At 43.7% G+C, this 24,700-nt stretch overlaps 1 protein-coding gene across 4 annotated transcripts in view; it reads left to right on the forward strand.

Moving 5' to 3' along the window:
• The first annotated feature begins 4,955 nt into the window (after window positions 1–4,955).
• The window catches only part of pde5ab (phosphodiesterase 5A, cGMP-specific, b), a 56,583-nt gene continuing 36,838 nt past the window's right edge, over window positions 4,956–24,700 (forward strand). For 2 of the 4 annotated variants that reach the window (XM_079758479.1, XM_079758480.1), the window contains exons 1-2: window positions 20,093–20,382; window positions 22,316–22,922. In XM_079758479.1, the coding sequence (XP_079614605.1) occupies window positions 20,285–20,382; window positions 22,316–22,922 (705 nt within the window). In that variant the 5' untranslated portion in view covers window positions 20,093–20,284. Of the gene's footprint in view, window positions 5,024–17,665; window positions 17,753–20,092; window positions 20,383–22,315; window positions 22,923–24,700 lie in introns of those variants that run through there. The other 2 variants (XM_079758481.1, XM_079758482.1) reach the window with 2 other exon arrangements.

The raw sequence follows: 24,700 nt of genomic DNA on the forward strand, positions 1-24,700 counted from the left end.
ACTCATCTCCCTAATTCATCTCCTCTGCCATATTGTTCCTACTGATGTATCTTCAAAAATTTTGTTTTTCAACTCGGACCCTAAAAGGGTGGATTTTGGACGGACATTAGTGACGCACCTTAATGGAACCGGAGACAGAGAGGGACAACCTTGAAGATTAACCACCAGGGGTAGTGAGTGTGTGTGAGTGCATACACACTAACTCAATCATTCTGTGATATTCTCACCTAGTATGTTGAGACTTTGCTCAAATAAACACACATTCAAGCACTCTATTTCAGCTTTCATCCCCGCACTCCCTCTCTCACACACACACACACACACACACACACACACACACACACACACACACACACACACACACACTACGGTACAATACTCAATGATGGTAATGAATGGATCTCATTGATGATCCATTTACCCACAGGTTCTCTGCACAGGTGTCTCTGTGAGGCTGTATCAAAGGAGTGAACCCTATTGAAATGGAAGAGCTATGCTATCAGCCTTCATACACACGCAGCGCTTTGACAGACAGAGAGATAGAGAGAGGGATTCAATTATCCGTCTGCATTCCCAGCAGCTTGTTTGTATTTCCGTAGTGTTGGATCTCTGTGTTTACTGACCTTTGATATATTTATATAATGAGACTGATATAGAGAGATGGTGGGGAGAGAGAGAGGAGGACTTCCTGTGAACCCAACTGGTGGCTGCTTACTCATGCCGCACACACACACACGAACACACACACATACACACACACACACACACACACACACACACACACATATAAACAACACACAAACAACACACACCTGAGAGCACAGTGCGTCATAATCAACAGTTCAACCACAACATACAAGCGCAACCACAAACACACACACACACACACACACACACACACACACACACACACACACACACACACACACACACACACACACACACACGCCTCCTTGCCCTTATCTTTCCATATTCCCTCTCTGGGGGCTCAGTCTGTGTACCAGCACCTCTGACTTGCCCCCCGGGCCTTCCCTCAGTGGGATTCTACCCAGCAACGCCTGGGCTGGTGGATGAATGCTGTACTGCTGTAAAGTAAATATATGAAATAACTACCACCATTTCAACCAGGCGGTGATGTTATTAGGGGTCCTGCGAATTACATAGGAAACCTATTTTAATCGTTAGTGTTATTATTTTTACCCTGACTTTTTGGCTCCAAAAGTTATAAAAATTGGCAGGCTTGTAAAATTCGTAAAATTAGTATTGGAATCAAAAGATGGGAAAGAATAACACATAGGTCGCACTATAACAAGGCCTTGAAGATCAGGAATTCAATAGGCTGCCATTAACACTAGGAACGTGCAATATGCATGAAACTTGTTATACTTGCACCATTCGTCACGATGAACAACTCTCAAATCGCAACCCTTACTGACAGACCATTTGGATGCAGTGAGTGACCTCAACTTGACCAAACACCCACACATTAACTTATTTGGTGCCGAAAGTGGGAAAACCTGCAAACTTGGCACATATGTACGAGGTGACTGTGGGACTCTTTAATGTGAAGTTCATAGCATTCAGGTGAAAGACAGCAGAGATATACATTTTTATGTGAAATACATGCATATGTATACAGCTCTACAACACGTTAAAACAGTTCTAACATTGCATCCAAAACACGTAGCCTCAGCTGTTGAATATGGCTGTTAAGAGGTAATTCCATAGTATCCCCATACCAATTTGAAGACTATATATGAAAAAAGAACAAAAAAACATTTGCTTGAATTTCTCCCTTCTGAACCACGGCCTCTCTAAAATGCATGCTGGGCCTTAAAGCGGTACACATGTAATTTCACTTACATCCATTTGACAGTTCATTTTGACACAGTATGCTTCAGGAACATGGTTGGTAATTGTTTAGTTTTTAAGGCATACCAATGCCATATTACCATACCGACCAAGCTCACCATACCTCCAAGTACGGAAGTTTCTCAAAATATACTCTAATCAGTCTACGGTCATACAGTCATACTGTTGGTCATACGGTCATACTGTCGGTCGTACTGTTGGTCATACAGTCATACTGTCGGTCATACAGTCATACTGTTGGTCAAACTGTCATACTGTTGGTCATACGGTCATACTGTTGGTCATACTGTCGGTCATACTGTCGGTCATACAGTCATAGTGTCGGTCATACAGTTATAGTATCGGTCATACAGTCATACTGTTGGTCATACAGTCATAGTGTCGGTCATACAGTCATACTGTCGGTCATACTGTCGGTCATACAGTCATGCTGTTGGTCATACTGTCGGTCATACAGTCATACTGTCGGTCATACAGTCATACTGTCGGTCATACAGTCATACTGTTGGTCATACTGTCGGTCATACAGTCATACTGTCGGTCATACAGTCACAGTGTCGGTCATACAGTCATACTGTCGGTCATACAGTCATACTGTCGGTCATACAGTCATACTGTTGGTCATACTGTCGGTCATACAGTCATACTGTCGGTCAGACTGTCGGTCATACATTCATACTGTCGGTCATACAGTCATACTGTCGGTCATACAGTCATGCTGTTGGTCATAGGCAGGGTGCGATTTGTGAAAAAACCAGAGGGGGGGATAATTTTGAGAAACATTTTAAAATGTTTCAAAATGAAGACGGACCCTGTGTATTTTGGTTGTTAATTATTACGATGTAATGGTGAAAATACTTTGGGTGGGGGGGATAATTTTTATCCCCACCGAGGATAAAAATAATTCAGCAGAGGGTAGGACGTGTAAACCAGAGGGGGGGATAATCCCCACCATCCCCACCGGCAAATCGCACCCTGGTCATAGGGTCGGTCATACGGTCATACTGTCGGTCATACTGTCATACTGTCGGTTATACGGTCACACGGTCAGTCATAGAGTAATACAGTAGGACCCCGTCATGGTTGCTTGCAACTATATTTATTATTATATTATTTTCTATAAGGTTTTGGAGGGATGGTTCAGCTCCTGGTGGTCTATGACCTCTGTTGACCTTGGCCATTCCCTGGTGTGCGTCTCCTCTGATTGGCCTTTAAGGTTAATGTTCCCGCCTTCCCATGTGACAGAAACAATCCACATGTGTGTTTGGGTGATGAACATCCCTCTGTGTCTTAGAGAGTGAGAGAGATAAATACAGAAACACAGTCCCAGTACACACTCCCCTGGCATAGTCTGTCGAGACTCCAAGAGGCGTGTGGACTTTAGTGTGTGTGTGTGTGTGTGTGTGTGTGTGTGTGTGTGTGTGTGTGTGTGTGTGTGTGTGTGTGTGTGTCTGGGTCTTGGTCTGTGCTTTGGATTTAACAAGCAAGGAAAGAAGTCCCCATCATGACAGAGAGAGAGTAATTATACTTCTCCTCCCACCTCTCCCTCCCTCCATGTCTCCCCCTTTTCCTCCTTTCTTTCTCACTTTCTCTCTCTCGCTCGTCTTCCTATCTTCCCAAAATGAATGCAGGACTTGTCGATTGTGGCAAGAAAGTTTAGGTGAAGAAAGTTAGAAACCTACCAACACCACACAGTGAGAAGAAACAACTCAGAAGAATTGGGAGTAGTTGTTTTGTTTGGGCATCTGTGTGTGTGTGTGTGTGTGTGTGTGTGTGTGTGTGTGTGTGTGTGTGTGTGTGTGTGTGTGTGTGTGCGCGCAACTGTGCGTGACAGTGAAGATCGGTCGTCATGGGGTGAGTACCAGACTACGATGGGGGTCCAATCTAGCATGTGTGCTCGTGTGTGCGTGTTTTCTGTGTGTATTATACTCCTTGATCTACAAAGATTAATTTGCTGCTATGAAGTGAGTATGCTTCAAAAGTTACAGCTGGCAGTGCGCACTCTCACCACCGTCACTTTGCATGTCGACGACTTGGCTCTGCGCGGTAATGCGGCTATAATAATTCAGCGCATAATGGAACAATCTTTGAGTGTAATTATCCCTGAAGTGAACCGTTCAGCCCTACTCTGCAGCCAAAGAAGAGTGGCAACCAAATGCAACAAAAATCAGGGATTAGGGGAGCTCTGCTATCCCGGGACTGCATGCAATCCCCTCCTTATGGAGCTTCTAAAGACTTTTCACGTCTGTGGGAATTATATACATATGTATCCAGGACTATTTATCGCTGGGGTTCCCAACCCCCGGTTATTATATAATATTATAATTTTCCTTTTTTATGTCAGATTTTATAACTTAGGCTATATGAGTCATGTTATTTCCTCCAACACAAAGACATCAAATCAATCAATATGCAACTAAACCACTGTAAATTAAGCACTGTAAATGCACTGTGTCTTTGCACTTTTGTTGACCGATTTTTCTTGTGACTTTTCTTGTGTTTCTCTTATAAATTGTAGTTCTATATATGTATTTCCATTGTTGAAGGGAGCCTGATACTCAGGCATTTCATTGCTGTTGCTTTAATTGTTGTGAATATGACAAATAATCTTGAAAAACAGCCATTTCCTTTGTTTAAAAAAGATGCATCTCAAAATGAAGTCATTCAAATCGACTTCCGGTCCTCCAACTTGTTTTGTGAAAACGCCGTTTGTCGTTGGAACAAAATAGGTTGGGAGCTCCTGGTTTACGACGTCCACAGTGGCGCTGCTGGCCAGCCGGTAGCTCTCTACCCTTCTCTCTTTCATGTTCTGGCCCAGCCCATGTGACCATAGAGACCAACCTAAATAAACACAAGGCTGTGGCTGCTGCTGCTGCTGCTGCTGCTGCTGCTTCTAAAGAAGTCACTTGCTGGGTGGTTGGGTGCCGTCAAATCCACCAAAGAGTGAATCCCACTCGCTGAGGTCGTGGGACTTGGGGTTCACAGAAGTGTACTATCCAACAACAACAGTTGGGTCGCGCTAAGGGGCTCGTTTAGGAGGCAGCGGAACTCTGACCTTTGACCCCGACAGCCAGTGGACAATTACCGGGGTTACGCATGAGCCGCAAGTGGTGCCGTAAAATGGAAATGTTACCCAGGGGCGATTTGCCGGGTAAGGTGTTTTTTTTTTGTCTGACCTGAAACTTTGATGACAAATTCCTATGCTCATATTTTTGTTATATATTTTTTCTATGTCCAGTGCTTTTCCATTTTTTGGGGGGTGTGGGGGGTTGCTTTTATGAATTTTTTTTTGATAGCCATCTTTTTTGTATTATTTATTGTAATTATTATTATTATTATTATTATTATTATTATTATTATTATTATTAATTAATGTTCTTCTAGTTATCACTGAAGTCAGAGCAACGGCTAGCGTAAACTAGACTAGCTAGGCTAACCTGTTGACTGTCTACTATCAGGGCTGTTCCTCATTCTCCACAGATACACAATGCTTTATTGAATAATAGAGACATTTCTTTTCTGCTTATAGGGCTTGTACATCGTGCCACATTGCTGTGACCACCTCCTTTTCAGAAGTTAAGGAGCATAGGAATGTCATTTGTAGTAATGGTGTTCTGGTGTTGTTTTTTGTTTAGTAATTAATCGTGAAGTAATTGTGAGATAATTTGTCCTTATGGAGGTCTTTGTTATGTTCGAAACCTTTTCACATATTTGCCAGAGATGTCGCAAAACACAAGTTTGATAAGCCTAGGTTATGGTATATTTACCTTTATACAAAGATTTTACTTTAGTACTCTCTTGAGTCATCACAAAATTATGGATAATTGGCAACAAAAAGTCCCATGATACATTCTGATGTAAACGCTATTGTTTTGCACAGTATTGTCCCATGAGATTGGGGATGTAGGCCTGAGAATTTGCTGTAAAGGGGAAAGTCTAAGTATTATCTGGACAGTAAAAGACTGGAACACAAAGCTTGTTGACACAACAAAACTAACAGTTCAGATAAAACTAAAACACATTATGGAGATAACTAAGATAACTCCGCTCTGAGCACCTGAAAGCAAATCAAAGGACAAATATTGTACTGCAAAACTGTTTGTGATAATACAGGGGAAGTTTAACTTTGCCATTGGCATTTCAACTATTCAACTGTTCTAATCCACACTTTCAGTGTGTATGCCTCGACTATAGGACCACTTTAAAAGTCCAGTTCCCACCTCCAACCTGTGATACAAGCAAATCGCTTCTGCCAATGGTTGTTTAAGGAATATTGCTCTTTCTCTGAAGAGAGAGAGAGAGAGAGTGAGAGAGAGAGAGAGAGAGAGAGAGAGAGAGAGAGAGAGGAGAATACCTAGTTAAATCTAACAGTTTGATTAATCGTTCTGCCTTTCCAGCTTCATCTGGATTCTGCATATGGAACCGGCGTCAAAGTTATTACTTTATAATGGGAACATGTAAGCAAAGGCCATGTGCTTTTCATCACTCTCAGTGGGACAGTTGCATTATGGGGAGGGGAAAAAATGAAACGTCACAGATGTGTTTATATTGAATCTGTAGAGATGTTTAACTGCCCAGGCAGTTCTTTATATTTCACTCTTTTGTTCCCTCCTTTACCCTTTGACCCTTACTCTTCTCTCTACTGCTTTCTTTTTTCGCCTTCTTTCACTTCTGATGAGTGACCGACTGACACCGGTCTCGGTGTAGCCGGCGGGAGACATGTTGTGTCCAGGTCACGTGAGTCCCCCGCTCCTCTAGAGGGGGTTGGTTTGAGTTCTCATTGTGTTTATCACAACATTTCGAGCTCACCAGTGTCGCAAGATTTTGCAGGCTAGTGAGCTATTCAAAAAGCTTTGCTTGGGACGAGTAGGAAAGTAAGGACTGAAGAGAACAGATGTGGAAAAAGCAGTTTCATGTTCCAGTTTAATTGTAACGTCATGTCATCTAATGGTCTGAGTATTCTGTAGGCCACTGTGAAAGTATAAGATACATTTTTCATCCATGTTTCATGTAACATTTATCAAGGTTTGGCTTACAGATTGAGTAACTGTCCACCGGATCCCCCTGAATAACTAAGTGTACCGTGGCCGCTGTTTAATTTATACCTAATTTGTTTGAAACTATACAGAATTTTGCAACTGTTAACTATTGCAACCAGAGGCCAGTGGTCGTTCCTGCTTTGCTATCGAGGCGGGATGCTCCGGGTATCTGGTCGAAGGGCCTGTTGTGAAGGCCTCTTCATTTTATAGTTGTTGTAGAGATGGTGCTCAACAATGTGAGTCAAATAACAATCACAAAGACTCAATAACACAGAGAGGACACAAGGGGACCAAGCACTGCAGCAGAGGGATAAAGGAAAAAAGAACTGGGCAATTGTGTTATTATGTGGATCTTATTAGCCTTATAATAAGATATTATTTGGAACAAGTAGCATTCCTTTCTTTTTGGCCTGGAGCTAAATCAGCTGCAATTTGTGTTGGTTGAGTCCTGCCAAAGGTTTTGATTGTGGATTTTCAGATGAGGTTAAATCTTTGCCCCTGGGCATCCTATGAATAAAGGCTGGACAGTGGACATGAGTGTTTTTGGTTGCAATACTTACTACAATACGTACTTTTTTATACACTCGATGCTTGTCCCGCTAACGTGGATATGTGCATGGACTCTGTTTTCTATCTCCAGCCATTGAATGTAGAAAGTTTAGATAACGGTGCTGCACAACAGCATGATAAGTCGAGTTGTCAAGAAAGCCATCTTCTCTGTAGTTGCAAGCGTGATCTATGACTGTTAGGCCAGAGTTTAGCTATAGCTGGCTAGTGTGCTAAATATAGGGACACACATTTCCGCTCCGCTAAAGTGAGTTGTCATCCGCACGGCTCGCAGACGTTTATGTTACTGTGGCAATTAATTCAATAAATCTTCAGAAGCCTTAAACAGAATAAGGTCTTGTGGCAGAAGGTGAATAATTTACTTAAAATGGCCACGACCAGAATATCTGTTCTCATAAGCATTGGAGGCCGAGAGCGACATTCCTGTCTTCCTAACTCAAGAGCGATAATTGAGTCGTGGATGAGTGTTTATGCTAACAGTAAGCCTGTGGTCGCACCAGGGATTAGCTGTGTGCGAGATTCCTTTGCGTCACCTTGCAAAATAGCCTACGAGCTCAGTGGAGATTGGTTTCTGAGTTAGAAGTTCACAACTAATGTGGTTGTGTGAAAGTTAATATTCTCGCTTGATGTTTCTATGATGAGTGAACTGTGCTGTAGCTAATGGAGTGCAATACAGGAACACAAAACAAACAATGAAAAAGTAGATTTGTAGATGAAAAATACTTATAAATACTACCCACACACTCAGTTTGCTACAAACCCCAAAATAAGTATTGATGTCACTATGAGCAACATCCTGTTAATGCATTACATAATTAAATGTTAGGAAAAACTTTCATCTGATATCTTTTTAACCACAACCCAATTACAGCCATTACATTTTCTATAATTACCAGTATCTCATAGCCACAACCATACAATGACCCAAGGTTTATTGACAGTGACACTTTGGCAAAATAGCTCATTAATATTTACCAATACTGTGCCAGCCGTGCTAAGATGCGACTCACAACAGGATGAACCACAACACCGGCAACAACACGCTAGCCAATTTGGTATTAGCTTAGGGTGCGTTGGTGCTTTCTCTGCCCGTGTACCAGACCACAAACGCAGGCACCTGGCCAGACACCAGACCTCCCCCAGAGATGATGATGAATGCCCCCTGGCTGTTTCCCCCCCCACCAACACCCCCCCCCCCCCCCAGCCCATCCATCCACCCACCCACCAAACACCTAATGCCAGCTATTCATCAGCCAGACCAGCAAAGGTGGGGGCTGATGTCCGCATCAGGGGGGTAAATTAAGTTAAGCCATGCCAGCAAGGGGGTGTGTGGGAATCCAGGGAGTTCAGCCCTGTGTCTTCATCTACTAGCATGTCACGGGCGGAGATACCATGTTGGAGGCAGGGTGATCCATTTCTCCTTACGATCCCCGGGTGCCAAACGTGTCACCCAAAGCACACAGACACATTTATAAACACACTTGACACACACACACTGAAAACTGAGACTTTTAAAACAGAGTGGAGTTTTTTGACAGGCGAAACCGTAGCTTTTTTAAAACGTTGACGACACGCTGGATTAGAACGTACGCGATATGGAACTCTCTTAGCACCGGAGAGCGAGCTCTGCCTGGGCAGCGGCTGACTGTGGCATCCGAGAGAGTGTTAAGCTTCCCGGACTCTTATAGTATAACGCTACGGTGTGTGTGGATGTGTGGAGCTCCTTCTGAGCAGCGGTTTATTTCTGCGTCTGAGGATGGGTGAGGGAAAAAGAGAAAGCTTCTCAGTATAACGCCACGGTGTGTGGTGCGTGTCATATACGACGTCGCTCATTATAACGCTCAAACACAACGACGGTACTAAAAAGTATCACAAAGTTGCACTGGGTCGTAACATCCTTCCTAGTACTCTCCTAGAACACATTTCTTTTAAATGTTCGAATTCTAGCTGAAACAGTGAGATCACTGACACTTTAAATCCTAAACCATAACCTTAACCATTACCGGTTGATTGGCTATCGTAAAACCAGCTGGGCTAGGCCCAGAGAGGTTGAGCCGGACGTCAAGCTCCACCAATTTGGCTCTGCAGTCAGCACCACTTGTTGTACTCAGGCTCCTGAGTTTCTTATTCTTTTGTTATTTTTGCATGATTGAGATGAAAGGTTACACTGGCAGTATATGGCATACTTACTACACAATATTACTGTGGATGCAAACTTTTCTGAAAACACAAAGCAGTAAGGCTTAATGTAGGCCTCAGACGATTGGCTTGCATTGCAGTGCTTCTATCTTAAAGATTGCCATTAAACAGTTCCCTGGGCCCTGAATGCTGTCCAAGACTGGGGCTCAATTTACTAAAGTTATCAGGAGTATGACGACAACTGTCAGTTGGGACTTGTTGTGCGATAAATGGCAACAAACCATTGTGAAAGACATAAATGAGATCGGAGGTATACAATAATGACATTGTGTGCCTCATACATGGGATTTAGACCAGTTCCATAAAATCCTCTGACTCATCTCACATTTTTCTCTTCACCCTATCCAAGACATAAATAAGTCAGGGGTACACAATGATGAGAGTTGATCCTACTTTTAAAATATTGATAAAATGACTCATTAAATTCAAGCTCAATTATATTAAAGAAGTCTACTAATCTCTTCTTCATCTCTTTATTGCTGTTAATGGAACCTAAGGAGCAGTATCTTAGACACACATAATCACAGAAGGATTCATGAATGAGAAGCTACAGTAATTCTCAAGAGGTTCAAATGAACAACAGAGGAAGGGTGGTCAACTTGATTTCACTGGAGTTTTGCACTGCATAGATCAGTGGCAATCGTGTCAAGAACGATTGAGAACGTTCTTGGTTGAATGGTTTCACCTGCTATTTGAATAACTAAACTTGGAATAGCGGGGGCTTTTGGGCGGACGACACAACCTGTTTTGAATCATTGTGTGGCCCGATTGGCTTTCGGAACATGTAGATCGGCTGGTTCTTCTTTCTTAATATAACCTGGGCTGCTCCATTCACACATTGAAACCCCTCCTCTTTCGGCCCAATGCCTTCATTAAACACATCTGAAGGAGTAGTGCCAAACTAGATAAGACGAAACACAAGGGAGGCGGAGACCAATTGACGGCCAAAATAAGACATGCCCTTCAGACCGGTGCTGCCAAATATGGAGAGCTGATTGATGTGTTTGCTGTCAAACCGTAAGCCCCCTTTGTCCCAGTCCGGCCCTGTGGGTTCAACCAAAGGCCTACCACATTGAGTTGCAGTGCTATTGTATCAGAGTATCTCCTGTTGTGTTTAATGTTTAACTCCAACCATGATGTTATTTCAATATGTATTATCATCTGAGCTATACCACTGCCTGTCCTCAAGCTAGGCCGGGCAATTCGGAGAGTAAATACTTTTTGAAAGTGTCAAATTAATCCCATCCATCCCTTCAGGCCTACCCTCTAAAACCAAAACCCCAAAACACAAGACTGCTCCGCTAGCCTTAGTAATGTGTTTGTCTTGTGTGACTCTTGTCATCAGCAATGATTGCACAGCGAGAATGTGCGCAGGTAGCAGGGTAGGTAGGTAGAAATGTAGGCCACAGATAGCGTCTCTTTTTGTCATTTGATTTATTAATTGCTGTCCGGGCCAGAGGAGAATTACAATAAATATGACATAAATGGCTTCTAAGATAAATTACCTAGCATTAAACATCGAATAGCAACATATACATATTTTATCCACCAGATTTTTTTCCATACCCCACAAACGGAATATTTGCATACTCTACGCTGGGATATGTTGGGTGATATAATGAGTGATACTAAGAAAACATTATAATACCGAGACACTCAATAACTTATTTTGAGTGTGGCTTTGCTGAATGAAAGACCTATTTGTCTTTATTTATTCCGCTAATTCTGCAATGATTTCATTTTCAGGAGAGAGCTATGTGAATGTATGTATGTGTGCATGCGTATGTGTGTGTGTGTGCTTGTGTGTGTGTGTTTGTGTGTGTGTGTGTGTGTGTGTGTGTGTGTGTGTGTGTGTGTGTGTGTGTTTGTGTGTGTGTGATACCCAAGGGACTTAAAATGTTGTTTGGTTATCTAAACAACATCCAAACGGACACACACACACACACACACAAATGCACACACGCACAAACATACATTAAAAAACGATTGTGTTCCATGACACACTATTTTCTGTCCTTTGCTGTTCCACTGTTTGACTTTTTGACGTCCAAGTTCACACACATAAGTGCTCGGTCATAACTTAACCGTGCATGTGCATGTAAAGAAACAACAAACAGTTTGTAGTGTCCAATATATTAAAATATGTAATTCTCTCAGATGATAACAACATGTTCTGTTCAGACGACTGTTTACAGTGGCTAATGGAGAAGGTGACAGTTCAACTAGGTAAATTGACTGTGGTTTGATGTAAACAAGTTAGCAGGGCTTGATATAAGCTGAGGTTTTTGCCCATACCCTTTGGTTACGACCAATAGAGTGCATTCCTTCATTCATTCAACAACACAGACACTAATATATACCAATAATTGATCCTGTAATAGGACTTTGCTGTTTGCTGATTGGGTCCATGGCAGTGCTTTGTAATGTCAATTATCCGTGTTTTCCCTGTAGATGGTGCTGTTTCTTGCTGTCTTATTTCTGTCTTTTGCTAATATTTCGAGTTCAGGACAAGGTCACTGAAGGCACTACAGTGCTACAGTTAATCAATTCCTATTACCTCACAAAACTGATAGAGGCTTCCCAGATGGAAACGTCCCTTTTTAAAGAATGATGAGGGCCATTTCTATCCTGGAAACTGCCATAAATTGAGATTGTAATTCGAATCCGGAAAGCACATCTCATATAGATATAGGGGGATGGAGAGAATTACCAGCCAATTGGAGGAGAAAAGCTATTATCATCTAAAAGATGGATGCTGGACATTTTTGGACCTAGCATTTAGTCACAACTTTAAGAAAGTAAGAATATGTGATATTATATTAGAATGTTAGTTGCCATGATTGCCATGATTTTTTTTAGTTTGTTTATACTGTTTAGTTCAAAACACTGACTTTACCATAATATATTCACAGTAAATTAAAATAAATTTATTTAGTTAGCTATATGCGAGTGTAAAATTACATAAATATACATTAGGATAAGATTTCACAGTAAACGACGGCCCAAATCACTTACATTTAGCTGTATGATGCTGTTGATTTACAGTTATAAGCAGGTTTAAACATAAACTAACCTGTATTTTATCTGGTTTACTGTAAATGTACAGTTAAAATACAATTATAAAATACTGTACTCCACTTATATACCCCTCCGGTAAAACTTGAATCAGTTAAATGATAAACAACAACAATTATTTGCATACATATTTATTCAGCAGTTCTTTATAAATAAGATTAACATAATTTCTAAGTAAGAACGTTATTTTTGAAAACCAACATTAAAATCTTCATGAAAAAATCAGACATAACATAATAAAATATGAAGCTAAACATCAGCATTTGACATTTAAATCTCAATGTATAATATTGCCACTAGCCGGTAACTTAAAATAACCGGGACCTATCTGTATATCTGTCAATGCTGTCAGAAGGACAAAAGTTCAGGCTTGGATTGTCTCCCAGGAGGTTTCTGAATGGGGAACAGAATGCTTTGTACATGCAAACATACATTCTCCCACAGATTGCAACACACTTACTCCCTGATCCCAGCAATTATTTGGAGATGTGAATATTGTATTGGAGGCACTGGAGAGAGGTGCTAAAGAGAGATCTGATAAAGTATTATCTTCAAAAGGTCATGGACTGAAACGACAGCTCCCATGAAACAGGTCCAAGAGGGATACATAGGGGGAGAGGAGATGAAAATAAGGAATATAAAAAGGAAAATACATTTGGTCGTTGCTCATGACCCTGACAAATGACTATAATCCACTGTCACGGCATTCGACTCCTTCCTCTGGAAGAGACAGAAACCAAGAAGACTTGGAATTTAATAAAAGATTCAACAAAGGCGGAGCCGTTATGAATCAACATTGGTAGGGTCAGTTCACACACACTTATTCTTAATAGTCACTCACACAAAAGGCCATTATCATTGAAATAAACATTGAAGAACTAATCCGATTGATGGATAGCTGTTGCTTTGTAGGCCGCATAGCATGAGCTGTGATGTGAGACGTGTGGTTGCTGCACACCCCTCAGGGTCTCATTGTCACAGCAGCATGTTGGTGTCAGGGTTCAGGGCCCCGCAGTCGCCCTACTAGTGAGGGGAAAGGGAGAGGAAGGCAGACCGGCATCAGCTGCTGGTTAGGTCGAGCAAGCCTCATTGGATCATTGCCTAAGTCATATCATACGGTTCATCTTGTATTAAGCGTAAAAAAATGCCAAAGTTAAATAGATGACAGGCAGATAGTGATTATGGAATGTAAAAAGAACTCTTATTGGCTTTGGATATAGTCAATGAGGTACAGTGAATCAGCAGCGTTAGGAGAGTAGAGTTATGTTAGAGATCACAATATGGCCAAAATATGACAGAGGCAATTATGCTATGAGGCTAACGATACACTTAACCTTAACATAATCTTAATTCAAACTGAAGAAGTCACAGAGAAATCAAACCCACTAATGTGACTCCTTCGTTGGAGAGGTAGAGTCCGGTGTCGTGTGTCGAGAGCCACTCCTCGTGAATCACAGGCATGAATCAAATGACACGACAACGGTGTTTCAGGTCACTTTAAACTAGTGATATTCATTCTGGTGTCCAAAAGTCCACCCTGGACTTGGAGGGTGGAGGTGTCTCAATTTGCAAGTGTAACTCTTAGCAGCAGCTCCAGCTCGCACCTGTTTAAACCAATATGCTGTGTTGTGGTATTTGACGCTCAAGTGGAAGAAGCCCATCGAGGGTTGATCCGTCCCTCTTGTAGACGGAGACATTTTCTACATCACCATCTGAGTCAATGGGAATTTGTTTGAAAACTGAGGGGGAATAATGTGTTTTCAGAAATATCAATATAAGTTTGGACTAGTGCAGAACTAGCTTGGCACAGTGTTTCTTCTGCACAGGCGAATACCAAAACCTAGTTTGGCGGTAGTGCCAGGCTGCACGGTATAAATACCCCTGATGGGAGCTTCAGCCCCTCAGCACCGGGGTAGAACTTCATCAGCAGGAACAAACACTGAATCAGGACACAGTTTAGAAATACGTTAATATTACTTTTATTTGCAACCAACACACATTAAATAATGATACATCTCAGAGAAATGTATCATGAAAAAATGTCAGTACATAAATAATTGAACATAATATTATGAATATAATAACATAATTGAATGATGAATGAATTACCGTCTGTCCTGGGGTATGGAGGCAGACGCTGCCATATCACAAAGCTGTGCTGTCATGGTAATTTGGTGTGTTATCGCAGGCCTATCCTTTTCCGCATTGATTTCATAATCAAATTATGAATGCAATTTCTTATTTAGAAAAATTGCATTATCAATTTTAAATCCTGCCAATATTTAACTGTGTATATTTTACATGTAATGAAGTTAGGTTAAAATCAATTCATCTGTTTTTCACTGAAGATGATTTAATTATGATTAAATAACTATGCATCAGTGTTAATGATAATTCATTGACTGGAGCGGGCCAGATGGTGAAGCGGGAGCCAGGAGCCACCAGCCTTGTTGGTTTGGTTCTCAGAGAGATCAACAAGTGGCGATATGTTAAACTGCACTCTGAGCCATCCAAAGTGGGCACTGGAGACCCTCCTCGACGCAGGAGATGCATGTTAATGCCAGCTGTGATGAGGATCCGGTTGTCTCAGAATGAAGCTGGTCTGCATCAGGCTGATGATGATCATTTTGGTGCTTTGGCAGTTTATCATTTGTTTCACATCATACAAAAACAGAAACTTTATGATATAGTGAAATAACAAATAATACGTATAATCCTGAAACGTTATCATCAAAGGAGGCAGACAGGTTGAACCCGATCTCTCGGGGTTTGTGTTCTTCTGTTCCAATCCCTCCCGAGATAAAAGCAGACACCCCATACTGTGGCTGAAACAACAGCTCTATTTTCTACGTGTCTTCCATCTTTGTCTGCTTTTTGGGCTCTTACATAATTTGTAAGACCCCAATTTTGATGTAGTCGGTGAAGATGTGTTGGTTCATTAGAAGAGGAAAACTGATTCTGGTTGTATAGCCAGGGTGCGATTTGCCGGTGGGGATGGTGGGGATTATCCCCCCCTCTGGTTTACACGTCCTACCCTCTGCTGAATTATTTTTATCCTCGGTGGGGATAAAAATTATCCCCCCCACCCAAAGTATTTTCACCATTACATTGTAATAATTAACAATCAAAATACACAGGGTCCGTCTTCATTTTGAAACATTTTAAAATGTTTCTCAAAATTATCCCCCCCTCTGGTTTTTTCACAAATCGCACCCTGTGTATAGCTCACCAGTGTCCTCAAGCACAGTGTCATCTGCATACTGCATAGTACTTACCAAGAAGTCACGGGTCAGGGGAGGAGATAGGCAGAGATCACTCATCTTCTGAGGGGAGGGGGACCAGAGGGTTCTGGTATGCCTTCTCTTATTGGCCTCTGTGTTCTGATCAAACTGGTGACACTTGGGGATATTTTGGATGTTTTCCAATATGTGTCTATGGTTTTAAGACACAGGCACAATCAGACAGAGACGCCCAAACACAAAAGTTCACACTGTCACTACTATATAGGCATATATAGAAAACACACACACACACACACACACACACACACACACACACACACACACACACACACACACACACACACACACACACACACACACACACACACACACACACACACACACACAAACACACACACACACTGCAAAGACCATTGTGTTGACACAGGTGTGCAGGCAAAATTCCAAATATAATCCCAAATTATAATCCCAGAGAGATGGAGAGAAATTGCTCTTTCTATCCATGTTTCTTTCATTCTCTTTTCTCCTCTGTCCCTCTCTCTTACGGTCGGGAGATTGTTTTTGCTGGCAATATCAACATTTCAAAGGTAGCAGCCAGAAGAAAGACTCAGGGTGTGATTGATACTGTTTGATGGGGCTTTCAGACACCCAGGAAATTGCTTTTTTTGTTGTTAGGTTCCCCTGTCCTCCCACCCTCCCTCCCCCGTCCCCCGTCCCTCCCCCGTCCCTCCCCCGTCCCTCCCAACCCCTCCCCTCGCCACCTCCCTACACCCCACCAAATTTAGTACGGGAAAACTTTGAAACAAACCATGATTTTCCCCTTATTTTCTTTGCAAAAAAAGCCAGCCTATGAACGGTCATTCATGCGGCCCGGGTTTACAGAAAACAGTCGACCAGATACCAACGTCGGGGGTGGACAAAGGCATAATTCAGCTCAACTTGTCTTGTTGCCTCGCAGAAACATCGCAGATAATGTGAATTCAAGTTATATATGTAAACTGGCTCACACAAGCCTTGTTCCCGTTTGTTTCTGGATTTATGTGTATTCCTATAGTACCCCCCCCCCCCCTTAGCTGGGCTCTGAAGCTGTACAGAGACACATCTGTGTTGTCTCAAATGTTCAAACTGGATGGAGGGCAGCCATTAAACATAGGGTCCACTCACAAACAGACATACTTTTTACACACACACATGGCGAGGTTAAGTTGAAAAGAGAAGAGCTTTTTATCTCCTGGGCTGAATCGCTTCAGCTGTATTCAGCACCCCCCCCTTCGGCCCTGGTGCCGGCCCGCGGCATGGCTTTTAAAATTTGTGGCGACGGATCAGAACCGCGACCGGCGGTAAAGCGCTCCATTTCATTTGATGAAGTGAATCGTCTTTACGACGCTGGGATGTTATACGAAGTAGGCCTGCCCTGTAAAAACTGAAAAAGAAAGTAAATCCAACCCAAATTGGATCAGTATCGTTTTATTGCTTTGTGTATGTGATTAATCAGTTTACACTCGGTTTTTCTCTTTTTATCTCAAATGTCCTAAATGGTGTCTTCCTATTTAGTCATTTGGGAAGATTTTCCATGGCTCTCCATTAGCCCTCTCTCTCTCTTTCTCCCTACCCTTCCCTACCTCTCACCCCTCTCCCCTTCTACCTCCCTCTCCTTTCCCAGTTTTTGGAGTCTCTCAGACTGTTTACCGAGTGGCTCCAGAAGGAGATTGCCCGAGGGCAAAGTCCACTTTCAGGAAAACCCAGAACTGACAAGAGGTGAAGCAGAAAAGCATAGTGTGTGTGTGTGTGTGTGTGTGTGTGTGTGTGTGTGTGTGTGTGTGTGTGTGTGTGTGTGTGTGTGGCGGGTTTGTCTGTGTGCGTGTGTGTGTGTATATGTGTGTGTGTGTGTGGGGGGGGGGGGAGGGGTCAATACTCACAAGTCTGTCTCAACCCATTAAATTCCCCAGCTTATATCCCTTGTCGTCGGTTTGGTTTGTTCTGCGTGTGTAAGTGTGTGTGCAATGTCTTCTTTGAGCTATCTTCTGAATATGTTCCCATTAATGGCAATAAAATATTTTAGGGTCTTAATGGATTGGAAAGTTAAGGGAGAAAGTTAAGTGGGTCGAAGAAGAGAAAGGGAAAGACACAGCATCGGACCATAGGTAGGGAATCCAACCTGGGTTGCTTCAAGCCAAGGTGGCATGGCCTACACATCATACGGTGATTGAACTCAGCGGGTTCAGCCAGCCCTGATACCATGAGCTTATGAACTCAACCGCCTGCTAGCACGGATGCGCAGACCGTCCGCTCCGCGCGGTTGACGTGCTGCAACATGACAGCAGAGTGCATGCCCGCGCTCATGCTCGCGTCTCGGGTCTCGCCACAAAAGGGGGGTGAGGGGTGCGCTTGGAAACATTCTTTTTTGGGTGCTCTGTGGTGATCTGAGAGGGTTTGGAGAACGACAGGTTTACAACAGTGGGCTGACTGTTTCATCCGGCAGAGAGAAAAGGGCGTATGTCGCATGCTTCCAGGAAAGGCTCGTGACTGATGGGGCAAGCCTTTTAAATAACGTGCATGTGCACTTGGCCCTGGTGCAGATAAACACAAGCTAACCTGGGACAAGCTTTCAGAAAATGTGTGCCTGTGCGCGTGTGTGTGTGTATGTGCGTGTGAGCCCTGAAAAATTGCACACTTGACGGCGACCACAAAATTAACAGACATACTGTACACATACAAGTCTTCTTATCTTTCTTTATCTGGCCACAGGGCTGCCCTCAGGGGGGTTTTAGTGAGAGAGGGCGATGAATTAAAGAGAAGAATGTCTGATCCAGTGTGTGTGTTGTTTTGGTTGTGATTTGCTTTTGAGAGCTGGCCTTTTAAAGTGTGTGTGTGTACACCTGCATATCCATTCAGATTATATTGTCCAACTGCTAAATAAGGTAGCAATTGGCTTCCACAAGGTAGAGATAACGTGTGTGTGTGTGTGTGTGTGTGTGTGTGTGTGTGTGTGCGTGTGCGTGTGTGTGTGTGTATGTTGTAGGGCAGTGTGTGTGTGGGGGGGGGGGGGGTCTACCATCTGCTGGTAAGCGAACACCGACGACTGATTTCGGGGTGTGTGGGGGATGCCCAGCTGAGTGCACAATGGAGACCACCTCGGTGCACATCCAGAGACCCCCATATCATATATAGCATGCATATGGCCTCTGTATCACATGACCTAAAGCCGGGAGAGAAGGTGGGGGAGAGGGGGAGAGGTACCTTCGAGGAAAAGCCATTAGCACCCATCAATAAAGCCATCAGGCTTTTTGTTCGGACACACACGTATCGCGATCTGAACGTATCCGGCGACTCAAGATTTTTAAAGATAGTCTTCTTTTTTTAAAATAATAATAACTGAATCATGGAAAGAACAACAGGGATCGTTTTCTAAGTGTACTGAGAAAAAAATGTCAATCGCCAATTAAATGATCACGCGAGACTAGAAAACCGTCTCCCGAGTTAATTGTTAATTGCCTCGATAGCCACTCAGGAGTTCGGCGCGTGCTCAAGCGTGGGAAAAGTGAACCCCCTCAGCCTCGGGAATTAATTAATTATAATCACTCGAGACTTTGAGATTGGATTATATGAATATAGCCTAGTCGTTTTGATTTATTGATATATTGCTGAGACTCACAGTTGACACTGCAGATGGAGCGATACTAGAGAGGGAGAGAGAGAGAGAGAGAGAGAGAGAGAGAGCGAGAGAAGGCAAGAGAGAGAGAGGGAACGTGGAGGGAAAGTGCTTAAGAGAGAGAGAGAAGGAGAGAGAGAGAGAGAGGGAACGTGGAGGGATAGTGCTTGAGAGAGAGAGAGAGGGAGAGAGAGAGAGAGAGAGAGAGAGGGGGTGGAAACGGGAGTGAGAGAGCGAGAGAGGGAGAGAGAACGCGCGCGAGAGAGAGAGAGAGAGAGAGAGAGAGAGGGAGAGGGAGAGGGAGAGATAAGGAAACGGGGAGTAAGAGAGAGAAAGGGAGAGGGGGGAGAGAGAGATAGGGCGAGTGAAAGAGGGAAAAGGGGAGTGAGAGGGAGAGAGAGAGGAGGTAGGGCGCTGCAGACGCGTTGACAACAATCGCACTCTGCAACACGCGTCCACCATGTAGGAAGCTTCCCGAGATTATCATCAGTCCTGCATGTACCACCATTCGTCTCCCTTCCTCCCTCCATTGTTTTGTTTCACGAGCAAAGCAATCGTGCAAAAACGTGTTTGATTGTTGATCGCTTATAGATGGGGACTATAGACTAAAGTAGCGCACTGAGGTAAACACACGGACGATGGAGGATCGCTACTCCGCCGAGTGCGACGGGACTGAAGCATGGTTGGACGACCACCTGGAGTTCACCCACTCCTACTTTATCAGGAAGGCTTCCAGGTAAACAAGGCTTCAACGGATGGCGCTCGGTGGTCGTTAAACTCAGATTTGCTATGTTTATGAGTGGGTTTGGAGAGTGTGTGTGTGTGTGTGTGTGTTGTGTGTGTGTGTGTGTGTGTGTGTGTGTGTGTGTGTGTGTGTGTGTGTGTGTGTGTGTGTGTGTGTGTGTGTGTGTGTGTGTGTGTGTGTGTGTGCGTGTGTGTGTTTGTGTGCGTGCGTGCGTGTGTGCAAACAGTATTGCTGTGTACCCTTGTAAAACGGGTTTGTTGAATAAAAGGATGGATAATGGATAAACAGCTGATCGGGTCGCTGTGTTCTTTTCAGATGAGAGGTAGTTGTTATCTTTGGGTTTTTATTGAGCTGCTCATCAAGGATTTGGTTATAACTTGGATTTGGAGCAGTTTATAATGCGCCTTCAGTCTCTCTCTCTCTCTCTCTGTCTCTGTCTCTGTCTCTGTCTGTCTCTCTCTCTCTCTCTCTCTCTCTCTCTCTCTCTCTCTCTCTCTCTCTCTCTCTCTCGCTGAGCCTCAGTTTGCCCCTGTTATCGAGTTCCCATAATGATTCATTTTTAGTGCGTCCACCCGTTTCATTTAATACTTGTGTACTAGTCTTCAAGAGGGTCAAATTTGGTTCCCAAGCAATTTCCTGCATCATAAACGCCATTACCTACCGTTTCCCCCAGTAACTCCCAATTTCCCCCTCCTTATTTAAAATGCACCCATGCTAGATTAGACATTTCCAATATGTAAACGCTCGTGTATCGAGGAGATTGTGTGTGTGTGTGTATGTGTGTGTATCGTTATTCGTTTATATTGCTAAACAATTGAATTACATACATAATTGTTGCCTATTTGGTAACATTGAGGATGCCTATTCGTACTGCATAGAGGGCCATCTGGACTAGGCAGACTTTGATTGTCCATATCTGGGCAGTAAATCAGACCCCAGAGACCTATCTTTACAGACATCCGCAGTTGTGTGTTTATTGCGTTCAAGTAGGGGGCTCTATTACGCCCCCCCCACCACTTAAAGTACCACGGCAACATAACAAAACCTCTCTTCCCCAAACTTTCTCTCTCCTCGTGGTCTGCTGACTGGAAGTCTATTATTATGCCCCACTTGTATTCCGTTTTTCCGACGAATCGTTAATGAAAAAAAAACTGTCAGAAATGACAGATGACATATAAACCTGCTCCTCTTCTCGTCGTGAGAACGTTATGAAAGCAGAGAGCTGATTGGCTCCCCGCTCATGTGTTTACACTACATTAACTCTCCAGCCTTTGAGGCCGTTGGGCTCAGGGAGGTTTCTCGCTCTTTACGAGTTGTATTGATTCAATTGCACATTCAGTGGATACATTAAGATCTCCCATCTGGGATAGTGTCCTATCTTGTGTACTTTATGTACTTATCTTATGTGTTCTGTGGGAAGGTGATGCAGGTGGAGGCAGCTTTTCTGTTTCAAACGACAACCTAAACACACTGAAAGCATCCATCACATATCAAAGAGAAACATATCCTCGCACTTACATTCATACATATTTTGTACTTTAAATGCTTTTCGACAGTCGCAACTCGCTTTCTCACATGTGTGTGCAAGCAAGTGTGTCCCTTGTTGATGTGTGTGTGTGTGTTTGTGTGTGTGTGTTTGTCTCGTTAAACTGTGTCACGTTCAACCCCGGGTGTGTGTTTGTCCTGCTAAATCGTGTGTGTGTGTATATCGTTCGACTGTGTCACGTTCAACCCCGGGTTGTGTTTGTCCTGCTAAATCGTGTGTGTGTATCTCGTTCGACTGTGTCACGTTCAACCCCGGGTGTGTGTTTGTCCTGCTAAATCGTGTGTGTGTGTATCTCGTTCGACTGTGTCACGTTCAACCCCGGGTGTGTGTTTTGTCCTGCTAAATCGTGTGTGCTTGTGTTTCTGTGTGTGTCTGCAGGGAAATGGTGAATTCGTGGTTCGCCGAACGCGTCCACACAATCCAGCCCTCCAAGGACACGCCCCCGCTGCAGCGAGCCCACCACCACCACCAACACCACTCCTCCTCCACCTCCTCGGACCACCCACCCAGCAGCACCAACACCAACACCACCATCACCATCAACACCACCATCACCACCTCCACCATCACCCCGCCCGCCCTCTCCTTCTACGACACCCGCTGCCCCTCCCCCGGCCCGAACGCCAGCCCCGCCGCGCCCGGGACCCCCACCCGCAAGATCTCGGCGTCCGAGTTCGACCGCCCCTTGCGACCCATCGTGGTCAAAGACTCCGAGGGGTCGCTCACCTTCCTGTGCAGCTCGGACCGCGAGCTCGGCGCCATGCCGACGCAGACGACGTCGGGCGTCAACGACGACGCCGGTTCTACTTCCTGTAGAGGGGAGGGGCTTAACAGCGGCAGCGGTGACGGCGGTTCGGACCGATGCCGCCGCCTGCTGGAGCTGGTGAGGGAGGTGTCCAGTCACCTCGACGTCACAGCGCTCTGCCACAAGATCTTCCTGCACATCAACGAGCTGATTGCCGCCGACCGCTACTCGCTGTTCCTGGTGAGTGTCTCTCACCCACTCAGAGGGGCGGGACTGATGCCGACAGAGGCGTCTATTGGTTATCACACTGGTCGCTCACTATGAGCCTTCAGCTGGTTGATAGAAGCCAGTCGGAAGGCTGAAAAAGAAGAATACGTTTCATAGGGAATCTGTTTTTTTTAGGCTGATCCCGCTCTTTGAATGTGCAATCGGCCGATCAGATACCGTTCATCCATTTCTTAAATAGTGACAGATATATTGATAGGATGTTTCTTATGAAAATCATTGTGTGCCGACTATATAAGGGTTCTCAGTTGGATAGCGTTATATGATAGTTATTGTTCATTTCTTGGGTCAACAGAAATGCGGTGTGTTCCTTTTAAGAACGGCACGTAAACACAGGACACTACGAAGTCTAGTTTGGACTAATTAAACGAGGAGCCACATGGACTCCTGTAAGTTGTGATGGGAAGGAACGTTGAATAAATTAAACATCACTTACAAAGGAGAAGGAATCAGGCGGATTACTGCTTACTGGAATGAGTCGGGCCAACACTCTCACTCACACACTGAGGAAAGGAGCTATAACAGATAATACCACAGCCTGTATGATAATACAAACCCAACACAGATCTAATCCAACATATGATCAAATGTACCAGTGTCACCTGTGATACACTCGGCACAGATCAGAAGAGGCTGTTGTTGTCCTTCTCACTTTTGCATTAAAAATAATGACAGGCGGCCACATTTGCGTGTAGGCTACATGTGAGATGCTGATATTTGTAGCCTACTTTGTGCCTCCTGTGATGTGATGCCTAATATCCAGATGTACAACTGTGTTCGCATAGGCCATCATTTCACAGGCTGCAGGGCTCGTGTGTTATGATATTTAGTAGCCAAACAAGTCGGCGATAGCCTGTGGTTACTTTCATTTTTTTCACACGCGGAAACAAGAACTGTAAGATTGGGATGAATAAATGGAGCCAAAACTAAAGTTGAAATATTAGACATAAATAATCATTATGCAAAGTAAGCGAATTAAACAAGTGGAACATGAAACCCGGTTAGATGCAGGCTGGTTATTGCATCCTAAAACCGAGTCAACAGAAAGCTTCTTCTATGGTTAAGTGAACACACCTTCATGGTGAGTCCAGATTAATTATGTTAAAGCAGGATGACGTTACTGTCTCAGTGACTAATTGACACCTGATTGGCTTCTGCAATCGGTCAAGTTTCAAGTTCATTGGCTGATCACCGATCAGGTGTTTAGGGTGTATATCAACCCATAATGATCAGTGCCCGATCAATCGGTGCATCACTGATTGATCGGGCACCACAATGACGATTTGACTATTCAAGACTCAATTTCTTTCCATCAAAGATTTGAATCGTTGAATATTCGAGGTCTCCCTACCTTATAGTATTGAGACCTCGTTGAATATTCAAGGTCTGAATATTCCTTGAATATTCAACGATTCTAATCTTTGATGGAAAGAAATTGAGTCTACTATAGTCAAATCGTCGTTGTGGGAAAATGGTGCTTGTGTCTCAGCAGATTGTTCCATTGGGAGGCTGGGGATAAATGGCACTAAATGAGCCATACCACAGCATTGCGGTGCTTCTAGAGGGAATAATAATAAGTGTATACGTTTGACAATGTTTTTTTGTGGGGCCGGTGGGATGTACCCCCACCCCACCACCAACCATTAGAGATAATCTCAGTTCTCTCAGTAAAATGCAAACTGTGCCAACAGCGCCTGTCATATATCAATGTCATATATCATGGTGCTGGTGAA

This window comes from Pollachius pollachius, assembly GCF_949987615.1.
Source record: "Pollachius pollachius genome assembly, chromosome: 20".
Taxonomy (NCBI): domain Eukaryota; kingdom Metazoa; phylum Chordata; class Actinopteri; order Gadiformes; family Gadidae; genus Pollachius; species Pollachius pollachius.